The 25,195-nt window shown below is 43.0% G+C and overlaps 1 protein-coding gene across 5 annotated transcripts in view; it reads right to left on the bottom strand.

The window, feature by feature from the left end:
* Positions 1–10,261: 10,261 nt before the first annotated feature.
* Positions 10,262–25,195, bottom strand: part of STRADB (STE20 related adaptor beta) — a 91,705-nt gene continuing 76,771 nt past the window's right edge. For 4 of the 5 annotated variants that reach the window (XM_056536272.1, XM_056536274.1, XM_056536270.1 and 1 more), the window contains exons 11-12: positions 24,414–24,456; positions 10,263–14,677 (exon numbers count right to left, since the gene is read on the bottom strand). In XM_056536272.1, the coding sequence (XP_056392247.1) occupies positions 14,528–14,677; positions 24,414–24,456 (193 nt within the window). In that variant the 3' untranslated portion in view covers positions 10,263–14,527. Of the gene's footprint in view, positions 14,678–24,413; positions 24,457–25,195 lie in introns of all 5 variants that reach the window. The other variant, XM_056536275.1, reaches the window with a different exon arrangement.

Genomic DNA, 25,195 nt, shown 5'->3' with positions numbered 1-25,195 from the left:
TGATGTCACACAATGCCCTCTCTGTTCATGCCGTCATGCCCCCTCCCATAGACCTGAACGGAGGAGGCGTGGCGTCACGTCTCTAGTCCCAGAAACACAGAGGTTTCCGAGACCGGAGCAGCAGCCCACTATAGAATGCAAGTGCTGCACGGAGATCATGGGGGCTCCCAGTAGCGGGCCCCCCACGATCAGACATATTATCCTTTGGCTAGGGGATAAGATGTCTATGGCCGGAATATCCCTTTAAGCCTTCTAAGAGGAAGCATAAGAAACGAGAAGTGACTAACAAGTCTAGCAAGCTGCACTAAATGAACTGCACAGCATGAAATCTGGCACATCTGTCTTTCTTGTTTTAAACTAAATTAAGGTCAGCATTAATAAATTGAGCAGATTTATTTGTGTTTAATACCTTCCAGTTTTTAGTCAGAAACTGAAAACCTGTCCTAACCTAATGCCACTAGCTGAATATTTGCCACAATTGTATCCAGTCTAGACAACCACAGTAAGCTGAACACACCAGTGAGACACAATCCCTTCCCCCTGTACTGAGTATTTATTATTTTTTTTACATTTCTGGTTTTGAGGAATCCGTTTTTCATCAAAAACCTGATATGGGAACGGTATTGCAAAAACGTGATGTGAATGCAACCTTACATGTATTAACATAGGTATGTGCCTATACTCTGGACTGTGGTCTAGATTGGATACATTTAAGCAAAATCTGAATTCCAAGATAAAAAATTATTCTTGGTCCACAAGAATAAGGCATAACTAGCTGATCAGTAGTGGTCCACCTACTGTAACCCCCCCCCCCCCCTTCCCCCACTGATCCTGAGAAATTATTAAATTGTCTCCCGAATTAATGGAAAGGCGGCCTGGGCAATATTTAGAGCTGGTACTGTCCTAGGCAAACAGACTGAATACTCCCCTTTACGGTCTATTCACACGTACAGTATCCTGCGCAGATTTGATGCTTTATTCAGTCAGTTTGAAATTTTGTGCATCAAATCTGCGCAGAATATTGTTCGTGCAAATACACCATTAGGGTACGTTCCCACACGGCGTATTTTGCTGCGTATTTGGTGCTGCGTATTTTCCTACCCATTGACTTTAACAGAGAAAATAAAATACGCAGCAGCAAATACGCTGTGTGGGAATGTACCCTTAGGGTCTATTCACACATACAGGATCTTATGCAGATTTGATGCGCAGGATTTGTAACTGCAGATTAGAAACTGTGCTCAGTCATTTAGTTTACACTGAAATCTGCAGCAGAAAATTCTGTGCATCAAATCTGCACAGGATATTGTACATGTGAACAGACCCTTAGGGTGATTCCTCGAGCATCAACATTTTTCATGCAGAACTTCATGTGTGATATGTCAATTTTGTTGCAGATTTATCATGGATCTCATCCCCTATACACAGAACATGGTAAAATCTATCACAAATCTACAACATAAGGAGCACACTGCAAATTTGCAGCAATTCTGAACTATGTGGATTCAAACAAATGGGAAAACTTTTTTAATTCCTTATATTTTTCCTAAGCCCGCCCCCCCCTTTAGGAAAAATATTAGGAATAAATAGGTTTTCAGCCCTCAGGTGTCAACAATGTTTTCAAGAAAGCTACATAACTGTTCATTATATTGTGACAAAGAAATATTCTTAGAAGACTGGACAACCCTTAAAGGACATATATCATACTACCTTGCGGTGAGGGGATAAGTTTTAGATGGGGGGGATGGGGGTCTGACCACTGGGCTACCCCAAAATCTGTACAGAATCCCCGCCCCCTCCCTATATCTCTATGTGAGAGCCAAAGATTGCTGAATGGCTCTTTCATAGAAAAATACTGTATGGAGGAGGTGTGGCAGCCCCCGCTTCGGGCAGGGGTCGTAACATGCCGCTCTTGGGGAGAGCCGGAGTTCCGGACAGGAGATTGTTGGGGATACATTTTTTTTTGGAATAAGACTTCTCCTTCAATATCCTCTTAACCGAATAAAATAACTGTTGATCCATAGGTACATAGCCAGGAGGTGTCATGTAATAACCAAGCACCTTAAAGGGGTACTCCAATGGAAAACTTTTTTTTTCTCTAATCAACTGGTGCCAGAAAGTTAAACAGATTTGTAAATTACTTCTATTCTTTTTGCTACAGACACATCCATCATACCATTAGTTTAACAGTGTATCCAGTCTTTGCATAATTAGGGTGCATTCACACGTGTGTATTTTCTGCTGCAGATCTGCTGCAAATTTGCTTTAGCAGATTTTGCAGCCCATTGAATTCCATGGGCAGCAAAATCTGCAGTAGGAAATCTGCTGCAGATCTGCAGCAAAAATACACGTGTGAACGCACCCTTAAACTATACTTAACCACACACTGACCCCATTACAGTTACAGACCTACATCACATCTCTTACATCATACCTACCACATATTTTCACACATCTCTACAGTGTATCCAGTTTTCAACTACTTAGTTACACTCTGCTCTCACTACATCAATAGACCCACACCACATCCCTAACTACACACACAATATTAAACCTTCATCCCTGCCTATTTATTATTATTATTTTTTCTTCCCATTTATCTATATGTATCCCTGTTGTTCACACTACAACTACACATATTCCTATTACATCTAGACCTTGAGAAGAAGCCAAACCACTGTTTTTCATACCCAAAGATTTGTAAATTACTTCTATTACAAAATCTTAATCCTTCCAATACTTATTAGCTGCTAAATACTAGAGGAAATTATTTTCTTTTTGAAACACACAGAGCTCTCTGCTGACACCTCTGTCCATTTTAAGAACTGTCCAGAGTAGGAGAAAATCCCCATAGAAAACATATGCTGCTATGGACAGTTTCTTTCTGGCACCAGTTGATTTAAAAAAAAAAAAAAAAAAAAGGTTTCCACTGGAGTACCCCTTTAACCATAGATGAGATCAGTATACTTAGAGTAAAATAGAAATTAGAGATGAGTGAACTTACAGTAAATTTGATTAGTCATGAACTTCTCGGCTCGGCAGTTGATGACTTATCCTGTATAAATTAGTTCAGCTTTCAGGTGTTCCGGTGGGCTGGAAAAGGTGGATACAGTCCTAGGAAAGAGTCTCCTAGGACTGTATCCACCTTTTCCAGCCCACAGGAGCACCTGAAAGCTGAACTAATTTATGCAGGATAAGCCATCAACTGCCGAGCCGAGAAGTTCGTGACAAATCAAATTTACTGTAAGTTCGCTCATCTCTAATAGAAATGTCCAGTTTTTGTTGCTTTTTTCTTTTTTTAAATACCAAAAATGCAAATCAAAGGGGCCCCGCAGTTGGGTGAATTAGCTAACAACTGTTGTAACTTTGGAAATGCAAAGGCTAGTGTTGCTTGTAGTGAGGTTGTTGTTAAACTCCAGCTTTACATTATTATAAACTGTGTTCCCTTAATTTCAGTGGATGTAGAAGAAATTTGGGTTTATGGTGTTTTCTCATGAAGGAAACTAATCACTAATCCATAGGACAGGTGTCAGATTGGCAAGCATCCCCATTCATAAGAACAGGGTCCTGTGATGACTGTCTATCGTGGGAAAAATCACTTAAATGATACCCTGGGCTTTAGCTAATAAGGGGGGTCAAATAAAGAAAAAAGGGAGATAACAAAAAATAGGTAAACTGGACATGAAAATACCAACAGCCATTAGGTTCTTACTGAGTAATAGATGCGAGTCCAGCAAATCTCAAAGTTATTCACATTTATCATTTTATTTTTAGTCTCAGCTGCCTTACGTGGATTCCTCCACTATCGTCACATAATTCACAAAATTTCAAGGGTTCTGCTGGCCTGCATCCCTCCTTCATAGCAAACTAAGGGTCTGTATTAAGCAATGTCATGTTCCAATATGTTACTGAAAAAAAACAAGACCTCTAAATGGAGGGTAAATCAACAATTACCCAAATATACCCTAATTAAGTGTATAAATCTTTAATGGAAACACACAATTATTTAAAAAAATGGTGCTATCTGATCCTACATTGTGATGTGCACTTAGCCCCCTGGCCTAAATATCTCACAATATTATATTATTTGATACCCGTATCTACAGAACACTGGTATCTAGTAACTATGATAGATGCACATATATTTAAAACCAGTGTTACTCTGCCCCTCTCAACATGTTTCACCACATCGATGGTTTGTCAAGAGGCAGACCAGCACAAAATATAATATAGTGAGATATTAAGGCCAGGTGGCTAAGTGCAAAAGTATACATCACAATGTAGGATCAGAGATAGCACAAGTTTTTAATAATTGTGTGTTTTCATTAATAAAAATGTATACACTTAATTTGGGTACAGCAAATGGAAATGTAGGGTGATCTATGAGTAGTAAATGTTCCAATACTGTACACTGGTGGGATCTCTTCATCATGTGACCCCCTGGTATGTAATGCTTTACCAAGCCCAGACACAAACATGACATTTTCAATTTTTCCTTTGACATTCACTCTACAGAGAAAAAGTGTCACATTCTCAGGCAATGTAATGATATTATACCATGCTCCCATCATTTCTCCTCTAAAATATCAGACAACTTTAGTCCTATCTAAAATGGTTGGACAATTGTTTATAGGTAAGTTACACCTACTAGCAGTATTACTACTCTGTAAGAAACCATCAACTAGTGTACTTAAACGTATTACACAGTATGTGTATATATGTATGTATGTATGTATATATATATATATATATATATATATATATATATATATATATATTAAAATATACCTTAACATGATAGCTTTCAATTCCTAATAAAGAATTTTGGGTGCCAAACATATAGAATATAAAATCGTAAATATTAAATTAGTATTCAATTGTATCCAGCCTGAAACGCCTACAGAGATTCAACATCATTGCACAAAATAACCACAATATTTTTGGCTTCTTACTGGCTGAATAAATGGGTACATTTACCGGTATGTTATGTAGTAACCAAAAAAGGTCATGGGGGGTCCTACTAGTTTTGGGGGGAAAATTTAATTGAGGTATGTGTACACTCTTAATAGCTGTTGAGAGACTGCTATTTTGCCAGATTTCCCCCATACACATGAATGTTCAATGCAACAGAACTATTGTGTGTTTTGCTTGGGGTGAGGGGAAGTAAGCTGCTGCCAGACAACTCTGGTGGCAGCTTATCTCTGTAAACACAAACTGGTAGAGCACTTGAAATCAAACATGCTAGAACCTCATCTCCACTGGCATCAGCTGTATGTGGATAGTTGGGAAGCCTCCATACATATTAGAAGGTCTGTGCTTTTGTTAAAAAAATGCAGGGTTCAGTCAACTTTTCAGAAATGTGTATGGGGGCCGTATTATCTGGTACAATTTCATCACAATAAGTTTTCTTTACCAAATCTTCATTTTTTTTTCTATTTCCTAATTAAAGAACTCTGACAGCAGCAGCACTTGTACAGTGTACTAGTACGGGTGATACTGATTCCAATGGTGTTTTCGTTGATGCTGTTCAAGATTTATGGCCTAAAATTCAAATATGTAAATCATCTTCTTGGTGCTCTCAGGATGCTCCCTAGCGCATTGGTACACTGGTATTCCTACCCACTTCGGCCCTGTGCTACATTCTTCATAAAAATATACATTTATTTTTCTACAAGCATGTAGAAGATACCTGCTGTGACATCACCAGCAAGTACGGCCCGTACCACCAGTGGCGTTTATGCACAGGTAGTATGGGCCTTCCATGGTGGCGATGTCACTGCACATATTGACTATGTGTTTGTAGAAAGATGAATATATAGGAAGGGGGTAAGGTTGACATTGGGTATGCATAACTAAGCACAAAAGAGCTAGGGAATGCTCCATGTGCACCAAAGAAGCTAATTTAAATGCTTGAATTTTAGGCCATCTTCAGAAATGGCACCATCAATCAAAAACAAGTAAACAATTTGAATCCTGTGTCACTTGCACTGTCGCACTATTACAATGTACAAGCAGATAAGTGCAGGTGGCAATTCCGTCTGATTCCCTCAAACTGCTAATGGGTTAAAGGGTACCTCTCATCAAAAAAACTTTTGATATATTATAGATTAATGTATGCAGAATAACTTTACAATTGCATGTTATTAAAAAATATGCTTCTTTCTATTTAATTTTCCACTTTGAAGAAATGACCACTAGGGGTCTCCCTACCAGTCCTGGCAGCAAGCATTTCAGACTCATGCTGGAGTCCTAAACACTACGAGCGGCCAGTCTGCTTTGTTCACAAAGGAGAACACTCAGAGCTGCCAGCCTGCTTTGTTCACAGCCTGTTTGGCTGTGAACAAAGCAGGCTGGCAGCTCTGAGTGTTTAGGACTCCAGCATGAGTCAGAAATGCTTGCTGACAGGACTGATCGGGAAAAATACAAGAGAAAGAAGCATATTTTTCATTAACATGCTATTGGAAAGTTATTCAACATTCATTAATCTAAATTATATCAAAAGTTTATTTGATGAGAGGTACCCTTTAAATAAGGCACACAGCTGATGTGAACCCAGCCTTAAAAATGTGCCTGTCCATTCAGTACATTTATAACCTAAATCTGCCAAAAACTGCTGCTTATTAATGGATCTCTGTTCTGGCTCACAAAAAGGGGTTGTAAGTGGGGAGAAAATCCTCTTTGAGATCCAAATGTTCAAGTATGTATGGGTATATAGACTATTGCTATTTTATGGTACTAATCCTTTAACTCTTTAGATAGAGAAGGAAGAGATTCAGACTACATACCAGTTGCTGCACTACATGTTTAATCCACTTTGCATTTCCTGACCTTACAAATGGAACACCCAACTACATTACTATTAGATATTAATCCAGCTCTCCTACAAAATATTATTTCACAAATGACAAATTCCCAAATAGGAGGAGAGGAGTTCACAATTAACTGCCTAATTTCACCTAAAAACTGAAAATGTAGGCCTGACTATATCCACTTGACTTCATCCCATACCAAGGAATAGGTAATGTGTGGGTACTGATAGAAATAATGTCTCTGTCTATGCAATGCCACTTATTGGTTGTCAGAGAAAAACATGTAAGTTCTTTTTCTTTCACATTACTTGCATTGTATAGACTAACGGCAGCTGTATAGTTTAAAGACCCTGAAAACAGCTGTAAAGACCTTAGCTTTCTGAGAATAACTGAGTTAGGTAACAATAGAAGACTGTAGCTTTATCATGTGTTTCAGTGAGAATTGCATTTTAGAATGCAGTAGCGACAGCACAAGCTTCTACAACACACTGGCTCAGATTTAAAGTGGTACTTCACCCCTAGACGCCTTATCCCCTATCCAAAGGATAGGGGATAAGATGTATGATCGCGGGGGACCCCTGCTGACTCTCCTGGGGCACCGCAGTCATCCGGTGCACGGTACAAACTTCACTCCATGTCTGATGACTAGCGATGCGGCACTGATGTCACGGCCACGCCCCCCCTCGTGACATCACGCCCTCCCTCTCAATGCAAGTCTATGGGAGGGGGCGTGATGGCTGTCACACCCCCTCCCATACTTACATTGAGGGGGCGTGGACATGACATCATGAGCCTCCAATGCTGCAGCCAGTGTTCTAAACGAAAGCTGGGTGCTGCAGGGATATCGCGAGGGTCTGAGTGGTGGGACCCCCGCCAAACTTCTTATCCCCTATCCTTTGCATAGGGGATAAGATGTATATGGGCAGAGTACCCCTTTAAAGGGGTACTCCGGTGGAAAACTTTATTTTTTAAATCAACTGGTGCCAGAAAGTTAAACAGATTTGTAAATTACTTCTATTAAAAAAATCTTAGAGGGGTATTCCAGGCCAAAACTTTTTTTTTTTTTTTTAAATAACTGTTTATTTAGGCCAAAACTTTTTTTAATATATCAACTGGCTCTGGAAAGTTAAACAGATTGGTAAATTACTTTGATTAAAAAATCTTAATCCTTGCAATAGTTATTAGCTTCTGAAGTGGAGTTGTTTTTTTCTGTCTAACTACTTTCTGATGACTCACGTCCCGGGAGCTGTGCAGTTCCTATGGGGATATTCTCCCATCATGCACAGCTCCCGGGACGTGACATCATCATTGAGCAGTTAGACAGAAAACTTCAGAAGCTAATAACTATTGGAAGGATTAAGATTTTTTAATAGAAGTAATTTACAAATCTGTTTAACTTTCCGGAGCCAGTTGATATATAAAAAAAAGTTTTTGCCTGGAATACCCCTTTAATCCTTCCAGTACTTATTAGCTGCTGAATACTAAATAGGAAATGCTTTTCTTTTTGGAACACAGAGCTCTCTGCTGACATCACAAGCACAGTGCTCTCTGCTGACATCTCTGTCCATTTTAGGAACTGTCCAGAGTAGGAGAAAATCCCCATAGCAAACATATGCTGCTCTGGACAGTTCCTAAAATGGACAGAGATGTCAGCAGAGAGCACTGTGCTCGTGATGTCAGCAGAGAGCTCTGTGTTCCAAAAAGCAAACCATTTCCTCTGTAGTATTCAGTAGCTAAGAAGTACTGGAAGGATTAAGATTTATTAATAAAAGTAATTTACAAATCTAATATATAAGGGAAAAAAAGGGAGGTACCAAATGCCTCTAGACTAATACCATAGAATGGTACATGATGATGGAATTACAGAAAAAATAAATCGGACTGTGCTTCACTTTAAATGATGTACAAATTTAATATAAATTAATATAAAATATTACAAATAAGACATAAAATAAATAATGCAAATCTAATACATAAATGCCTCCTACCACAGGGCCCTTGTGGGGAGGTATGATATTTGAATACAAAGCATATATTAAAAGATGTTAAAATATAGCATGTGGATTATATTCTACCGCTATCCCAATATATTGCAAACCGACAGTGTACTTTTGTGCGGTACACTCCGTTCTCATGTGATCTAGAACAGTTCACAAAGTGATATAGTTACCAACTCCTAATGGTGGTTTTGGCTGGACGTCCGAGAGATGAATATGTGGGGGCTGTGTCCAGCGCTAGCGTGCGCTTACGGTGACGGGCCCGGATGCCACAGGCCAAAAAAGGTCACCGGTCACGGAGTAATTGCAGGCTCGATGGCAGATGTAGTGGAGGCTGTGTCCAGCGCTGGCATGCGCTTGCGGTGACGGGCCCGGTTGCCGCAGGCCAAGGAGAAGTCACCGGTCACGGAGTAGCTCCGGAGGTGGAGATGTACTCGGAGGTAGATGGATCTTGCTCCGGAAACAAGGAAAGGAAAGCCTCGTGGAAGATCTCTCGGCGTCTGGTGGAATGGCGGATAGATTACAGCCAGGTGTGAAATCAGCAGATAATGGAGTTGTGTCGGAGGTAAGTGATGGCAGTTTGTGGATTGCGGTGGTCATGCGGTAAATATTTCTTTCTCTAGACGCGTTTCAGGGTACTTTATATATGACCCTTTCCTCAGTAGAGATATCCACCGCAATCCACAAACCGCCATCACTTACCTCCGACACAACTCCATTATCTGCTGATTTCACACCTGGCTGTAATCTATCCGCCATTCCACCAGACGCCGAGAGATCTTCCATGAGGCTTTCCTTTCCTTGTTTCCGGAGCAAGATCCATCTACCTCCGAGTACATCTCCACCTCCGGAGCTACTCCGTGACCGGTGACTTCTCCTTGGCCTGCGGCAACCGGGCCCGTCACCGCAAGCGCATGCCAGCGCTGGACACAGCCTCCACTACATCTGCCATCGAGCCTGCAATTACTCCGTGACCGGTGACCTTTTTTGGCCTGTGGCATCCGGGCCCGTCACCGTAAGCGCACGCTAGCGCTGGACACAGCCCCCACATATTCATCTCTCGGACGTCCAGCCAAAACCACCATTAGGAGTTGGTAACTATATCACTTTGTGAACTGTTCTAGATCACATGAGAACGGAGTGTACCGCACAAAAGTACACTGTCGGTTTGCAATATATTGGGATAGCGGTAGAATATAATCCACATGCTATATTTTAACATCTTTTAATATATGCTTTGTATTCAAATATCATACCTCCCCACAAGGGCCCTGTGGTAGGAGGCATTTATGTATTAGATTTGCATTATTTATTTTATGTCTTATTTGTAATATTTTATATTAATTTATATTAAATTTGTACATCATTTAAAGTGAAGCACAGTCCGATTTATTTTTTCTGTAATTCCATCATCATGTACCATTCTATGGTATTAGTCTAGAGGCATTTGGTACCTCCCTTTTTTTCCCTTATATATTATTTTGTACTAGTATTTTATTTGGTGTAAATACTTTCCATTTAGCCTCGATTAATTTATACTGTGAGCTGCACATACCCTATTTTTTTTTTCAATTTACAAATCTGTTTAACTTTCTGGCACCAGTTGATTAAAAAAAAAAAAAAAAAAAAAAAAAAAAAACGTTTTCCACCGGAGTACCCCTTTAAGTCTGAGACAAAACTGGATTCGCCCATTACAACCAATCACAGTTCAGCTTTTATAACTTAACAAGCTCTGGTAAAATGAAATCCTGGTTGTTATGGGCAAATCCCTCCAGTTTTTGTTTCCAATGTCTTTGGTACATGTGAAAATGTACTTTTCCCATTTCATGACAGGAGTGTTACATGGAAAGCCTCTGGATTGTTTAGGATTCTGAATTAGCTTCCATATAGGCCTGGAATTGTACATCTGCATGAAATTATGTTAGGATATAAAAGCACAGCTTTTATATACTAAAAAGCTCTTGTAAAATGAAAGATGAGCTGTGATTGGTCGCTAAGGGCAAAACCAGACAAAAATAATTTCAGACACATTGATAAATCTGGCCCTATATGGTTTCTGTCTCATACCTTCTTGTTGGGTAGCATACTGACATAAGGCTCATTAAGGATTCAACACACCCTTCGCTCTCCAAACTGCTTTATACATGTCATATATGTTATCTGATTGTATGCTTTAGGCAAACCCACTGGTTAAAAAGTCTCCCCATGTATCTTCCCAGCAGTAAAAACCTCCACAGTCCACATGTGCCTAAATATTTCAAAGTTATCTATGCAGTTGACATTGGTATGGCAACATGTACATATAGTCATGGTGATTTTTCGGTCACCATTACATTACAACCTCATGCAAAAGAATTCCAACATAACGTGCCTACTTGTAAATATTAATAATTTGGAAAATTTGTCACTTTACTGCAATAAAATAGTATTCATGGTCACAAGTAGAGGCACCTAAGTCTACATGGGTGGTTAAACTGCATGAGGCATGTATTTACACATTTAGATGATTGGAAGCAACCATCACAGTGTGTAAAAGGCACCTATAGTGAATTGCAACTTTTTACTCTGGAAGGGGTTTTTCAGAGAAAAGAAAAACATGTCCTTAAATCAACTGGTACCAGAATGTGATACAGATTTGTAAGTTACATTTACATAAAGAATTAAGCCTTCCAGTACTTATCAGCTGCCGCATGTCATGGAAAAAGCCTTGCAGTTCTTGTCGGTCTGATACAGTGCTCTCTGCTGCCACCTCTGTCTGTTTGAGGAACTGTCAAGAGCTGAAGCTCTCTTTCTCTGACAGAGACAGAGAAGGCAGCAGAGAGCACTGTATCAGCTTAAAGGGGTTCTCCGGTGCTTAGACATCTTATCCCCTATCCAAAGTATAGGTGATAAGATGCCCGGGATCTTGCACGCGGCACCCCGTTTGTAATCAGTCCCCGAATCAGTCCCCCTCCCATAGGCTTGCATTGAGGGGCGGAGCGTGACATCACGCGGGGGTGTGACGTCACACGCCGCCGGCCGTGTGGTCGCCGGTAATCAGACCCGGAGCGAACACGCTCCAGGGACTGATTACAGACGGGGTGCCGCGTGCAAGATCCTGGGGGTCCCCAGCGGCAGGACTCCCGCGATCAGGCATCTTATCCCCTATCCTTTGGACATGCTCTCACCCTTGTAGCTGTGACATCACATCACACTCTCTGAGCAGAAATGGAGAGCAGGGGTGGGAGCTCAACTCCCAGGGAGTGTGACGTAACGTTGCTTTATTATACATTTTGACACTTTGTTTCACGACACGTTGTTTCTTTTGCTGTACAACCCCTTTTACTTGAAAGCAATTTTCTCAAAAATACCCCTTTAGTTGTGGAGCCCTAGCCTTATGCTGAACAAGGAATCAATAAATGCATAAAATAGATCACTAAATGCAAAAATTGTGAAAAACCTTGCCATATTAACCTAATTAAGTATTCATCCAAGAAGTTGCTCTTTAATATTGCACTTCCTGCACCAATGAGGGTCTCCTAAGGTGGCATTCTGTGGCACCTACTGGGCTTGTTACTCCACTTAACCCTTAGTAGGAACCTAGTCTGGGACCTTTACATGTGATTATTCATACATGGACTGTGCCCTGTGGGGCAATGACATAAATTAAAAAATGTAAATTCTTGACAGTTTCTTCAATATAATGTATTTACATAATGGGTGTGACAAACAAGGTTTTAAGTACTCCACAATGAAACTTACAAATCAGGTATCCTTATGCCTGCAAAATATAGGAATAGAAATAGGATAAACATGCAATGCAAGTATGGACTGACCAGTGCTTCACTTTATCAATGTATAAATATAGGCTTCAATGTAACATTAAAATACCTGACAATTTATGTTCGGCTTTTCATACAAAACCGCAATATAAAGCGCTAAAATTTATTTAAAAAAAAAAATCAATCAATCTTAGCAATACAAAAATAGCTTAAGAATCATAGAGATAAAAATAATACTTATTGAGTGATAAACTCAATGGTGCAGCAATGGTCAGCAACACAATGCCCACTAAACAATCAAAATCTTATATCTATGGCAGAAAGACCATAAGTGGCAATTAGTGTCAACTCTGTGCGCGACTTACTGATTCTCTGCAGTTTGTAAGTGCAATATATGCATATTCACATTATGCTCTGAGCATAACCCAAAAAATAAAATACACACGTCTATATATATTTTTTTTTCAGATGAAGAAGTATCTAATGGACTATTAGATAATTAATCTGAAAGATTATTATTATTTGAATTTCTCTACATGTATTTGGTTTTTTTGATGGACTGGAGGAGAGAAAGTATCAGCATACCATGGATTCTCATTTATTATTATTTACCACAAATCTACGTATAATGAAAAGAATTTTTTGGATGTTCATCTTGATTCTGTGTTCAGGGGTCAGGGTAGGGGATGTACTGTGAGCCATGTGATTTGTAGTAATATTGTAGACCATTAATAAAACATTTTACAGTAACATTAGTCCCGTTTATTGAGACAAGAGGGTACTTTAGGAGTGACAGAGGGGTTGGTGCTGCTTGAGAGCTGGTGCATCCCAATGGTGACAAAGAGGTTACCATAATGCATTTGGACACAGTGAATGTGACCTGATGTATCCAGGCATCCCATTAGAGCTCCCATTCTGCGAGTTGGTTGGGTATTCAGGCCCTCCAGAAGGTAAGGAGTTAATCACCCCTGCACCACTGTGGTTGTATGTCTGGGCACACAATAATGGTCTGATTATATGATCTTAGGCACATATAGTGCCTTCTTTTAATATGCCATCTAATGAATGACTAATGACTCGCTGTAGGACACTATATGGCAGAGCATATGTTATGTCTTATTCCCACTAGTTTGTATGAATGACAATTACCTCTATTTGCTGTGCATGTCTTAGAGGGCATTGCATGCCATACTATAGGTTTATATGTTTTCTTTCTACTTAACTGTGTGCTAGCTCCAGTGAGATGCAGAGCAGATTCTACTATCTTAGTGTTCTGCTAGGTTCTACAGATCCGGGAGCAGGCATCCAGCTTTGTACGCAACTGATCATGTGACACATTGGACTAATCTTTGCATAGCCTGCACGTGCAATTACATTTTCACCACGCTAACAGCGCCACAGAATACTGCAGGAACATGGTGAGTGGTTCTTTCCTCCCCTACATGCATCCATGCTAACTGGGAACTGTTTACACCTGTATCTTCACAGCACTGCCAAGTGGGTTATTAAGTCACTTTTCAAGTTTTTACAACAAATTTTTTTTCTGAAAATGACACGCACAATGTATATAATGTATTTACTGTAAGGTATTACTGTAAGGATGTATTAGGTTTGTCACTGATGTGACTTTCATTATGATTTATCTGATTTATTGAAATGCTTTAGCACTTTTGCTAATCTCTCACAAGACATAAAACACCCCCTTAAGAATGTGTATCACTGAGCTTGAAAATGGTTCCGGTTTGGAAATTAAATATTGCTTTGATATGAGCTGAATAAACCTCCTTTCTTTTGGACTTATGGGAGTGCTGCACTGATGAGGTTCTTCTTTCACGTGTGTGTGTATATATATATATATATATATATTTTTTTTTATACAAAAAAAAACGGTCATTAAACAGAAGCCTTTACACTGATACGTAAGGCAAACAAGGATATTCGTTTCCTTCAGTAAATGGTATTAATGAAATGTCCATTCTTTAGCTTCATCTGTAGATTTGTAGGAGTATTTCTTCATAATCAATGGAAATGAGCCAACAGAACTGTGCTTCCTGTGCAGTGCCAGAGAAGGCAGCAGTGAGGGTTTGGAGTCTTGGGTCTGCTCCCTTACCTATGAAATAAGCATATATGTACCATACACCGCATTACACTCTTTTTTTATACAGTGGTAATTGTAAGGTAACTCCTGAACCAGGAAGTGTAAATTAATACAATTCATAATGGGCTCTTTATCCAAAGACTAAACATAAGTCAATTGTAACATTACTGTTTTTTTTCATATATAGTCAAACATATACAGAAGAAAAGTTTTTTTCCAATCAGTGTGCCTCCAACTGAAGATAGGGAAACCTACAAGACTAGGCAGAAAGAGGCCAAGCAAGTTATAAGAACTTCTAAAGTGCAGGCAGAAGAAAAACTCTCCCAGTCTGTGAAAAAAGGGGATAAGACATTCTTCAGATATATAAATGAAAAAATGAAATTAAAACAAGGAATAACTAAATTAAAAACAAAAGGGAGGAAGGTATGTAGAAGAGAATAAGGGGCTAGACGACTGCCTTAATGAATACTTCTGTTCAGTTTTTACAGAAGAAAAAGAAGGAAAAGGACCTCCATTAGGGAGGAAGACTAATGAATCGTTTGATGCATGTGTCTTTACAGAGGAAGAGGATCTACGTTTGCTGTCTAAAGTGAAGACAAATAAGTCACAGGGGCCTGATGGGATACACCCAAAATTAAAAAAAAGCTTATTGGTGAGCTAGCAAAACCATTAACAGATTTATTTAACCAATCACTGGTAACAGGCGTCGTCCCGGAAGATTGGAAATTAGTAAATGTCGTGCCCATTCACAAGAAAGGTAGTAGGGAGGAATCAAGCAACTATAGGCCAGCAAGTCTGACATCAATCGTGGGGGAAATTAATGGAAACCCTACTAAAGGATAGGATTGTGGAACATCTAAAATCCTATGGATTGCAAGATGAAAAACAACATGGGTTTACTTCAGGGAGATCATGTCAAACAAATCTTATTGTTTTTTTTTGACTGGGTGACTAAAATAATAAATGGCGGAGGGGCAGTAGACATTGCATATCTAGATTTTAGTAAGGCTTTTGACACTGTCCCACATAGAAGACTTATCAATAAACTGCAGTCATTGAGCTTGGACTCCCATATTGTTGAGTGGATTAGGAAGTGGCTGAGTGACTGATTATGGATGGAGTATATTGAGAGCAAGGTCTTGTTATCAGTGGGGTACCTCAGGGATCTGTACTTGAACCAATTTTGTTTAATATCTTCATTAGTGATATTGCAAAAGTTCTCAATGGTAAGGTTTGTCTTTTTGCTGATGACACAAAGATATGTAACAGGGTTGATGTTCCTGGAGGGATACGACAAATGGAAAAGGATTTAGGAAAACTAGAAGAATGGACAGAACTCTGGCAACTGAAATTTAATGTGGATAAGTGCAAGATAATGCACCTGGGGCGTAAAAACCCTCGGGCAGAATATAGAATATTTGACACAGCCCTGACCTCAGTATCTGAGGAAAGGGATTTAGGAGTAATTATTTCAGAAGACTTAAAGGTATATAGTAATAGAGCAGCAGGAAACACTAGCAGAATGCTTGGATGTATAGGGAGAGGTATAAGCAGTAGAAAGAGAGAAGTGCTCATGCCGCTGTACAGAACACTGGTGAGACCTCACTTGGAGTATTGTGCGCAGTACTGGAGGCCGTATCTCCAGAAGGATATAGATACTCTAGAGAGAGTTCAGAGAAGAGCTACTAAACTAGTACATGGCTTGCAGGATAAAACTTACCAGGAAAGGTTAAAGGACCTTAACATGTATAGCTTGGAAGAAAGAAGAGACAGAGGGGATATGATAGAGACTTTTAAATACATAAAGGGAATTAACACGGTAAAGGAGGAGAGCATATTTAAAAGAAGAACAAACTACCACAAGAGGACATAGTTTTAAATTAGAGGGGCAAAGGTTCAAAGGTAATATCAGGAAGTAGTGGATGCATGGAATAGCCTTCCTGCAGAAGTGGTTGCTGCAAATACAGTGAAGGAGTTTAAACATGCATGGCATAAGCATAAGGCTATCCATTATATAAGATAGAGATAGGTATAAGGCTATCCTTCATATAAGATAGGGCCAGGGACTATTGATAGGATTCAGATTATTGGGCAGACTAGATGGGCCAAATGGTTCTTATCTGCCGACAAATTCTACGTTTCTATGTAAAACTAGAGCTCCCTGATTAACTGGACAGCCAAAGGCTGATGGGCATGCTGGGGGTTGTAGTTTTGCAACAGCCGGAGGGACAATGGTTGGCAGACACTGTTGTAGATGCTTCTTAAAAAGTACCTGTCACCAAATAAAACTTTTAATATAGTGTTCCTTGTGTAATTAGCAGACACATTCCCATTCACTTGCTTTTAAAATTATCAACATAAATATGTTTAAAATGTAATATAAAAAAAAAGGCCACTAGGCCGCTCTGTTCTGTTTCCTGCCACAATTAATTCAGTGAGTTTGGTCTCCTCCCGGCCTGGCAGGAGTCCGAACTCATTAAGTGCTTCTCAGCATGGAGCTTGAAGACAGCTGCACAGAAAGTGAAAGCTCCATGGATTCTCACAGAAAGCCACACAGACTGACAGCTGAAGGAGAGCCTCACTGATAGCAACACAGACTGAAACATGCACAGAGCTTGAGGTCTTCTATTCATCACAGCTCTGCAACAATGTGAGGAAGTGCTCCCCCAGCAGGCATGACATCACTGAAATGCCCCCTTTCTCCTGCTGGGAAATTGCATGTGAGCAAGAAGAAAGGTAAGATACAGAGCATTTGAAAGCTCTGAAATAGTTTTTAAGGACAGGAGGGGTGTTAGGAGTAGTTAGGGAACATAGTCTGAGGTAGTTAAGAACAGTTTATTTGGTGACCGGTATTTTTTAAGGGTAGGGTCAAACATCGCATATAAGCATTTTTGATTCCTAGATAAACCATTTAAAGGTGTTCTGTACTAATAGTTTTTCATGGTATATTTTTAGGATTTACAGTCAAAATGTGACTAGTGCTTTTCCTACCATGAGGATCAACCGATCATAAAAAGGAGATTTTTTAACACTTACCGTAAAATCTCTTTCTCGAAGGATCCATTGGGGGACACAGACCATGGGTGTATGCTGCTGTCTCTAGGAGGTGTGACACTATGGTAATAAAAAAAGTCAGCTCCTCCCAGCAGGATATACCCGCCTTCAGGCTCTGAGCTAGTCAGTTAAAGTTCCAGAGCAATAGGAGGAGACCAATAGGTAAAAAAAAAAAAAAAAAAAAAAAAAAAAAAAAACTGTCCGAGAACCAGAAGAAAAAACATAACTGAACACACCCTCGGAGAACCAAAGGAAAAACCCAAAAAGGGCGGGACCTGTCCCCCCCAATGGATCCTCCGGGAAAGAGATTTTACGGTAAGTGTTAAAAAATCTCCTTTTCTCTATCGGCTCCATTGGGGGACACAGACCGTGGGAAGTACCAAAGCCGTCCCTTGGGTGAGCAGATAAGTAATCAGGCAGATGGCCGATCCACTGCCGCCTGCAACACTTTACGACCCAGACTAGCATCAGCCGATGCGAAAGTATGAACTTGGTAAAACCTCGAGAAAGTGTGCAAAGACGACCAGGTAGCCGCCTTGCAAATCTGCGAGGCTGAGGCTCTATTCTGGAGAGCCCAGGATGCCCCAACAGAACGTGTGGAATAAGCCACAACCATGTAAGGAGGAATCTTTCCCTTACAGTGATAGGCTTCCGAAATGGCGGACCGAATCCATCGAGAAATGGTGGCCTTGGAAGCAGGTTGTCCCTTGCGACGACCTTCCGTAAGGACGAAAAAGGAATCACACTGACGAAACGAAGAAGTGATGGAGAGATAAGACCGAACAGCCAGACCTATATCCAGCTTGTGTAGTAAGCGTTCCTTAGGATGAGAAGGAGCCGGACAAAAGGACGGGAGGACAATGTCCTCATTGAGATGAAAGGCCGAGACCACCTTAGGTAAAAAGGAAGGATCTGGCCGGAAAACGACCTTGTCCTGGTGGATCACTAGAAACGGAGAATGGCATGAAAGTGCTGCCAGTTCAGACACAAGAAACGCCACTTTCCAAGAAAGGAGGCGGAGAGACACCTCTCTAAGGGGCTCAAAGGGTGCACCCTGGAGGGCACTCAGAACCAAATTCAAGTCCCATGGGGGAGACCAATAAGGAGGAACAGCGTGCACCACTCCTTACAGGAAGGTCCGGACATGAGAATTAGAAGCCAGGGGCCGCTGGAAAAGAACAGTAAGGGACGAAACCTGACCTTTAAGTGAACTGAGAGACAACCCCAGTTCCAACCCCGTCTGCAAGAAGGAGAGAAGACTGGGAACCAAGAAGGTCACCGGGGAGAAGTCCTGAGCTTCACACCAACGAAAATAAGACCGCCAAGTACGGTGGTAAATTCTTGCGAAGGAGGGCTTACGAGCCTTGAGCATAGTGTGAATGACTTGGGAAGAGAACCCGCGGGCCCTCAAAACCGCAGTCTCAACCGCCACGCCGTCAAATGCAGTGCTGTAAATTGGGGTGGCAAAGAGGACCCTGAGAAAGTAGGTCCGGGCGGAGCAGAAGGCACAGAGGAGCATTGTCCAGGAGCCTGACTAAGTCGGCGTACCACGACCTTCGGGGTCAATCTGGAGCTACCAGAATGGCGGGGACGTCCTCTGCCTTGAGCTTCCTCAGCACCCTGGGAAGGAGCGGAAGAGGAGGGAACAGATAAGGTAGGGCGAACCCCTCCCAAGGAATCACTAGGGCGTCCACGGCCAGAGCCTGAGGGTCCCGGGACTTGTACACAAACGGGAAGCGAAGAGGTCCACGTCCGGAATGCCCCAGAGGTCGCAGAGCTGCGCAAAGACCTCCGGATGAAGAGACCACTCGCCGAGGTCGGGTGAGGACCGACTGAGGAAGTCGCTTCCCAGTTGAGCACTCCCCGAATGTGAATCACCGAAATGGCCAGAACCTTGTTCTCCGCCCAGGTGAGAATCTTGGTCACCTCGGCCATGGCTGCCGAGCTGCGAGTGCCTGTCGATCTATGTACGCCATGGCCGTGGCGTTGTCCGACTGAACGCGGACAGGACGGGACTGAAGACGGGACTCCCACTGAAGAAGACAAAGAAGAATCACCCGTAATTCCAATGTGTTTATCGGAAGAAGGGTCTCTCGGGGAGACCAGAGTCCCTGAACCGTCCAATCCCTGAACACGCCGCCCCAGCCCGACAGGCTGGCATCCGTTGTAACAACCTGCCCCTTCACTGGAAGAAAGGACCGCCCTTGGAGAAGAAGGGGGGAGCGGAGCCACCAGAGCAGAGACTGACGGAGGGAGAACAATCTGACAATCGAGGGACAGAGGAGACCTGTTCCATCAAGAGAGTATCGTCAGTTGAAGGGGGCGGTAATGAAACTGGGCAACGGCCTCCATAGTTGCCACCATCCGACCCAGGACTTCCATACAAGTGCGGATGGAGACTGATACCTGGGTCCGAAGGGAGCGGACCCCCGACTGGAGCGCCAGACGTTTGTCCGGCGGAAGACAAATTCGGGCAGAGGCTGTGTCGAATCGAAGTCCCAGGAAGGTTAGAGACTGGGTAGGACAGAGGACTGACTTGTCCCGGTTGACCATCCACCCGAAGCGAGTCAGAGTGTGGAGAGTGACGTCCAGATTCTCCAGAGTCTGGGCTCTGGTTGGAGCCTTGATGAGAAGGTCGTCCAGATAGGGTATCACCGAGATCCCCCTCGACAGTAACAGGCCCATCACTGGCGCAAAGATCTTTGTAAAGACCCGAGGAGCCATGGCTAGACCAAAGGGGAGGGCTACGAATTGAAAGTGCCCCTTCCGGAACCGCAAAGGGGAGGTACCGATGATGGCCCGGAAATATTGGCACATGGAGGTAGGCATCCTTGATGTCCACCGATGAAAGGAACTCCTTGTTCCAGGGATGCCACCACCGAACGGAGGGATTCTATTCTGAAGTGGCGGATGAGAAGGTGATGGTTGAGACGCTTGAGGTCTAGGATTGGTCGCACAGAACCGTCCTTTTTGGGGACCACAAAAAGATTTGAATAGAAACCCTGAAATTGCTTCGCCAGAGGAGGAGACAGGGGGGCCCTTTTTTCGATCCCTCGGAAGGGAGGCGAATTCGATCCGGTAACCGTTGGACACCACATCCCTGACCCAAGAGTCCTGAATGTGTGAAGTCCAGATGTCTCGGAAAAACCAGAGACGACCTCCCACCCGAAAAGAAACCGTGGGTGGGGGCCTCACTTTATGTAGAACTGGGTTTACGGTTGCCCAATTTGGGCGCAAAATGTCCGGACTGGTTGGAGTCCGACTTCCAAGACGGGCGTGCCCGGAACGAGGGAGCCTTCTTGTCCCACGAGGGTGCCAGCCCGGACCCTTTACTGGGGCCAGAGGTCCAAAAGGACCGAAAGGAAAAGAACTTCCTCTGGGAAGTAGGGCAAGCCTTATTTTGAGGTAACAAGGAACTCTTACCTCCCGTTGCCTCAGAAATAATCTCATCAAGGCATTTGCCAAAAAGACGGCTACCCGTAAAGGGAAGCTCAGTGAGAGACCTTTTGGAAGCAGCATCTGCATTCCAAGCTTTAAGCCACATAGAGTGGTGGAGGGCCCAGCTTTAGCGCATTGGAGAGCCAGAGCAGATAGATCCTCTGGGGGGGGGGGGGGGGATCCCGCTAAGATATCCTGATTGAGCTTTTGGCACCACTCCGACAGGGCCTTAGACACCCATGTTGAGGCGAAGATGGGAAGAAGAGAGGAGCCAGCTGCTTCAGAAGCGAACTTTGCTAAAGATTCTACCTTCTTGTCCGCGGGATCCCTTGAAGGCAGCGGCATCTGCCAGAGGCAGTGTAGTCGACTTAGAGATCCGGGAGATTGGTGGATCCACTGAGGGAGGGGAAACCACCTTAGCGACAAAGTCCTTGTCAAATGGATAACGTTCTTGAATTGTCTTGATTCCCGGGAACATCTTGTCTGGAAGTTTCCATGCGGATTCCAGAATGTCGTCAAAGTCAGCGTGAGAGCTGAACCTTTGAGGTGCTGGCTTAGCACGATGAAAGGATACTCTTGGATTGACATCCGAAGATCCTGGGTCCTCCAAGTGAAAGGTGTCTCTTATGGCTGTCACCAATGAGTTCACCGTTGCAATTGAGTCTGAGCGGTCCCCTGAGTCAGATGACAGCTCGGAAGCCTCGTCCACCAGGGGGATGTGAATGAGTAGAGGCAGTCCTGGAGGGGGGCGACCCAGACAGGGTACGCAGCTCTGGCGTGGCGTCCTCTGGAGCAGAGACGTTTGTGCCCAGAAGATAGGGGGGGAGGGACCCGCGAGGGGAACGATCACGTCTATCAGAAGACTCAATGGAAGAGTCAGACGAGGCACCCCTAGCACGCTTGTGAGAGCGTGAAGTACGAGGAGACGAGGAGCAAGCCCTCTCAGAGGTCCTGCGCAGGAAGACCCCTTCAAGGCAGACACCATTTCCCGGGAGGCCTCAGCCACCCAACGGGAGACTTGGGTCAAGTCAGCCATATACTGGGTCAGGGAAGAAACCCAGGCTGGAGGAGCGGCTGAACCCACCGGGACCGAAGGGGCATTAGGGGGCACCAGGGGGTCTGGGGGAGCAGTGGAGCAGGCAGGGCAAGTGGGCTCAGCAGAGCCAGACATCTTGGTATTACAGTGCTTACAGATATAAGAAGTCTTTGAATTTCCAGGTTTCTGTTTAGAGGGAGGAACATCCCTGGATACGGACATAATGTGGGAAAAAAGCAGACAGGAACTTTCTCACCCTAGTCTGTGTCCCCTGTCAGCTGCAGTGAGGAGAACTCACTCCGTGCAGCCAGAGAGACTGAACAGGCCAGCCAATAGGGAGGGAGGTGCGTGCCTGAAGCAAGGCACACAGTAACCGACCCCTTCACATAGAAAATCGCGCCTACGGCGCTGATTGGACGCTGCTTCGCGCCTCTGAGAGCTCCCAGCCCAGTGGGCAGAGCTACAGACCGGCCGAAGAAGAACTGTCATGACGCCCGCTCCTTGTCTCGAGCGCACCTGCCTAGCCGCATATGCGCTCGGGGGAATAGAGCGGGGCGGCCAAAACGCCGGCAGAGGCTGCCGGCGAAAGTGAAAGTAAGCCGGCGCTGAAGCGCCTGACTCGTAGCAGCGCCGTGGCTGTCAGCCGCGTATAAGGTGCTGCAGGCATAACGAAAGTAAGCCGGCGCTGAGAGCGCCCGGCCCAAAGCAGCGCCGCGGCTGACAGCCGCATATAAGGCGCTGGAGTAGTTGCACCAACACACACAACATAGTAAAGTGCCCCATACTACATGCCCCATAAAGTAAGGTGCCTTATAATATATGCCCCCTCAGGTGCCCCTGCTCCCCCAGCATAAAGTGCAGCCCCTGTATAATCAAGCCCCATAAACTGAAGGTGGGCCAAAACAGGGGGTCTCCAGAGGTTGCGAGTCCGTACCTATGGAGAAAAAAGGGAGAAAGTACTTACCTCAGTCAGAAGAACTTACCTAATAGAGTCTTCAGTGAAGTCTTCAGTCAGCTTTTTGTCCCTGCATCACGCCTAGCTGCTATGCGCGAGCGAGGCGAGAAGAGAAAAAGGGGGACCCGGACCCATGAGGTACCAACCCAGACCCTGACCGTTGGCGAGGGGGGGGGGGGGGGGGTGAACAGCGCATATACGCAATGTCTGTGCCCCCTTACTCACAATGGGGAAACAGGGAACCGGAGTCCCTGAGCCCCCACCTGAAATGGAAAAGAAAAGGAATAAAAAACTAACACGTCCCCATACTAGGAAAAAAAAAATCTGAAGACCTGGTCTGGAAAATCCAGACCATGTCCACCTCCTTCAGACACTAAGCTTAAACTGACTAGCTTAGAGCCTGAAGGTGGGTATATCCTGCTGGGAGGAGCTGACTTTTTTTTATTACCATAGTGTCACACCTCCTAGAGACAGCAGCATACACCCACGGTCTGTGTCCCCCAATGGAGCCGATAGAGAAAATAAAATATAGTGGAGTAAATTGTGATGGTTTTTAACACATTAAATGATCTTGTCAGGATAGTGCACATGCATGTTAAGGTGCCCTCCTCAAGGAGAACCTATACCCCTTTGACATTCAAAGACAGTTATCATGGATAGAATGTGTATGGAAGGATATGTGTATTGATACTTTCAATTCACCAGGTCTTCATTGTTTTACTATGAACTATTGTTTCCTATGTTGACCATTGGATATTTGTTTACTGTCATGCGCACTGCTAGATAGATATGTGTTCATGAGAACCAAAAACGTTGAGTATCTTTCATTGTTTCACAAAAACAAAGGCCTTCTGCTTAGAGTAGTCCCCCTGACTACTCTAAGCAAAAGGCCTGTGCTGATCATCAAATATTAACCCTTATTAGTACAGTACCCGGTAAACTGTATTAAAAAAAACTGTCTGAAGCTTAAATGAAAGAGCACCCATTTACACCAACTTCCCTATTAGATAAAAAATATATTCAGGTAGGTTAGTAGTTTTTACATACAATGTTTGCTAGATAACACAAGCATGTTTTACCATTTGAAAGTGATTCAAAACAGACATATTGGTCTGATTGGCCAATAGCAACTAATCACAGCATGGCCTTGATTTTACCAGTGATTCCCAAAAATGTAAAAGCTGTGATTAGTTGCTATAGGCCAGTGAGAAAGTTTTTGTCTCAGACAATACTTATTCCCCCCATTATATAGGAAAGGAACATACCTGCTTGAAGAATGGATGGGACAGCAACACTCCAGCTGATGGTCTAGATGAATAAATGAAAGAATGTATTACCAAAAGCTTCTCTGGATTTGTAGGATACATATTCTTGCACAAACGTTTCCTAATAAATACTATCAAAGGCAGTTTTAAACATATGATAAAAATATGATCTTAAAGAGGACCTGTCAGCAGGGAAATATACGCAGCTAGATAGGACTTCTCATCAGGATTCCAAGCACATAAAGGGAGATTTATCAAAACCATTCCAAAGAAAAGGTTGCCCAGTTGCCCAAAGCAACCAACTTCTTTCATTTGTACCAAGGCCTCTGCAAAATGAAAGAAGCAATCTGATTGGCTGCTATGGGCAACTGGTAACTTTTCCTTTGCACAGGTTTTAATAAATCTCCCCCATAGTGTTGTAAATAAACCTAGCTAGACATCATGACTCTGGAAATAAGTATTTTATTGCCTCCGTGCCTGCTGTTTGTCAAAGGCAGGGTAAGTATATGCAAGGTGGTAAAACCCTGGGCTGGCCAACCCTGGGCTCTTGTGCTGGTGAATGCCCACTGGGCACTTGAGTCTCAGTTACATGAAAAAGGCTTATCTTTTGGGGCTTGAAAGTATTTCCAGAATCTTGATGACTAGCCCTTACTACTATGGGCTTATTTACACCCCGCTTAAAGTTCTGCTTCAATATTTTGACCATTTAAATGAGATCTGGAGAATACAATTCTCAAAGTTCCACTAGCAAATATATTTGAAAGATTATGAAAATTTTATTT

The sequence above is a fragment of the Hyla sarda genome, chromosome 8 (assembly GCF_029499605.1).
Source record: "Hyla sarda isolate aHylSar1 chromosome 8, aHylSar1.hap1, whole genome shotgun sequence".
In the NCBI taxonomy this organism is placed as follows: Eukaryota; Metazoa; Chordata; class Amphibia; order Anura; family Hylidae; genus Hyla; species Hyla sarda.
This window is presented reverse-complemented; position numbering and strand designations above follow the sequence as displayed.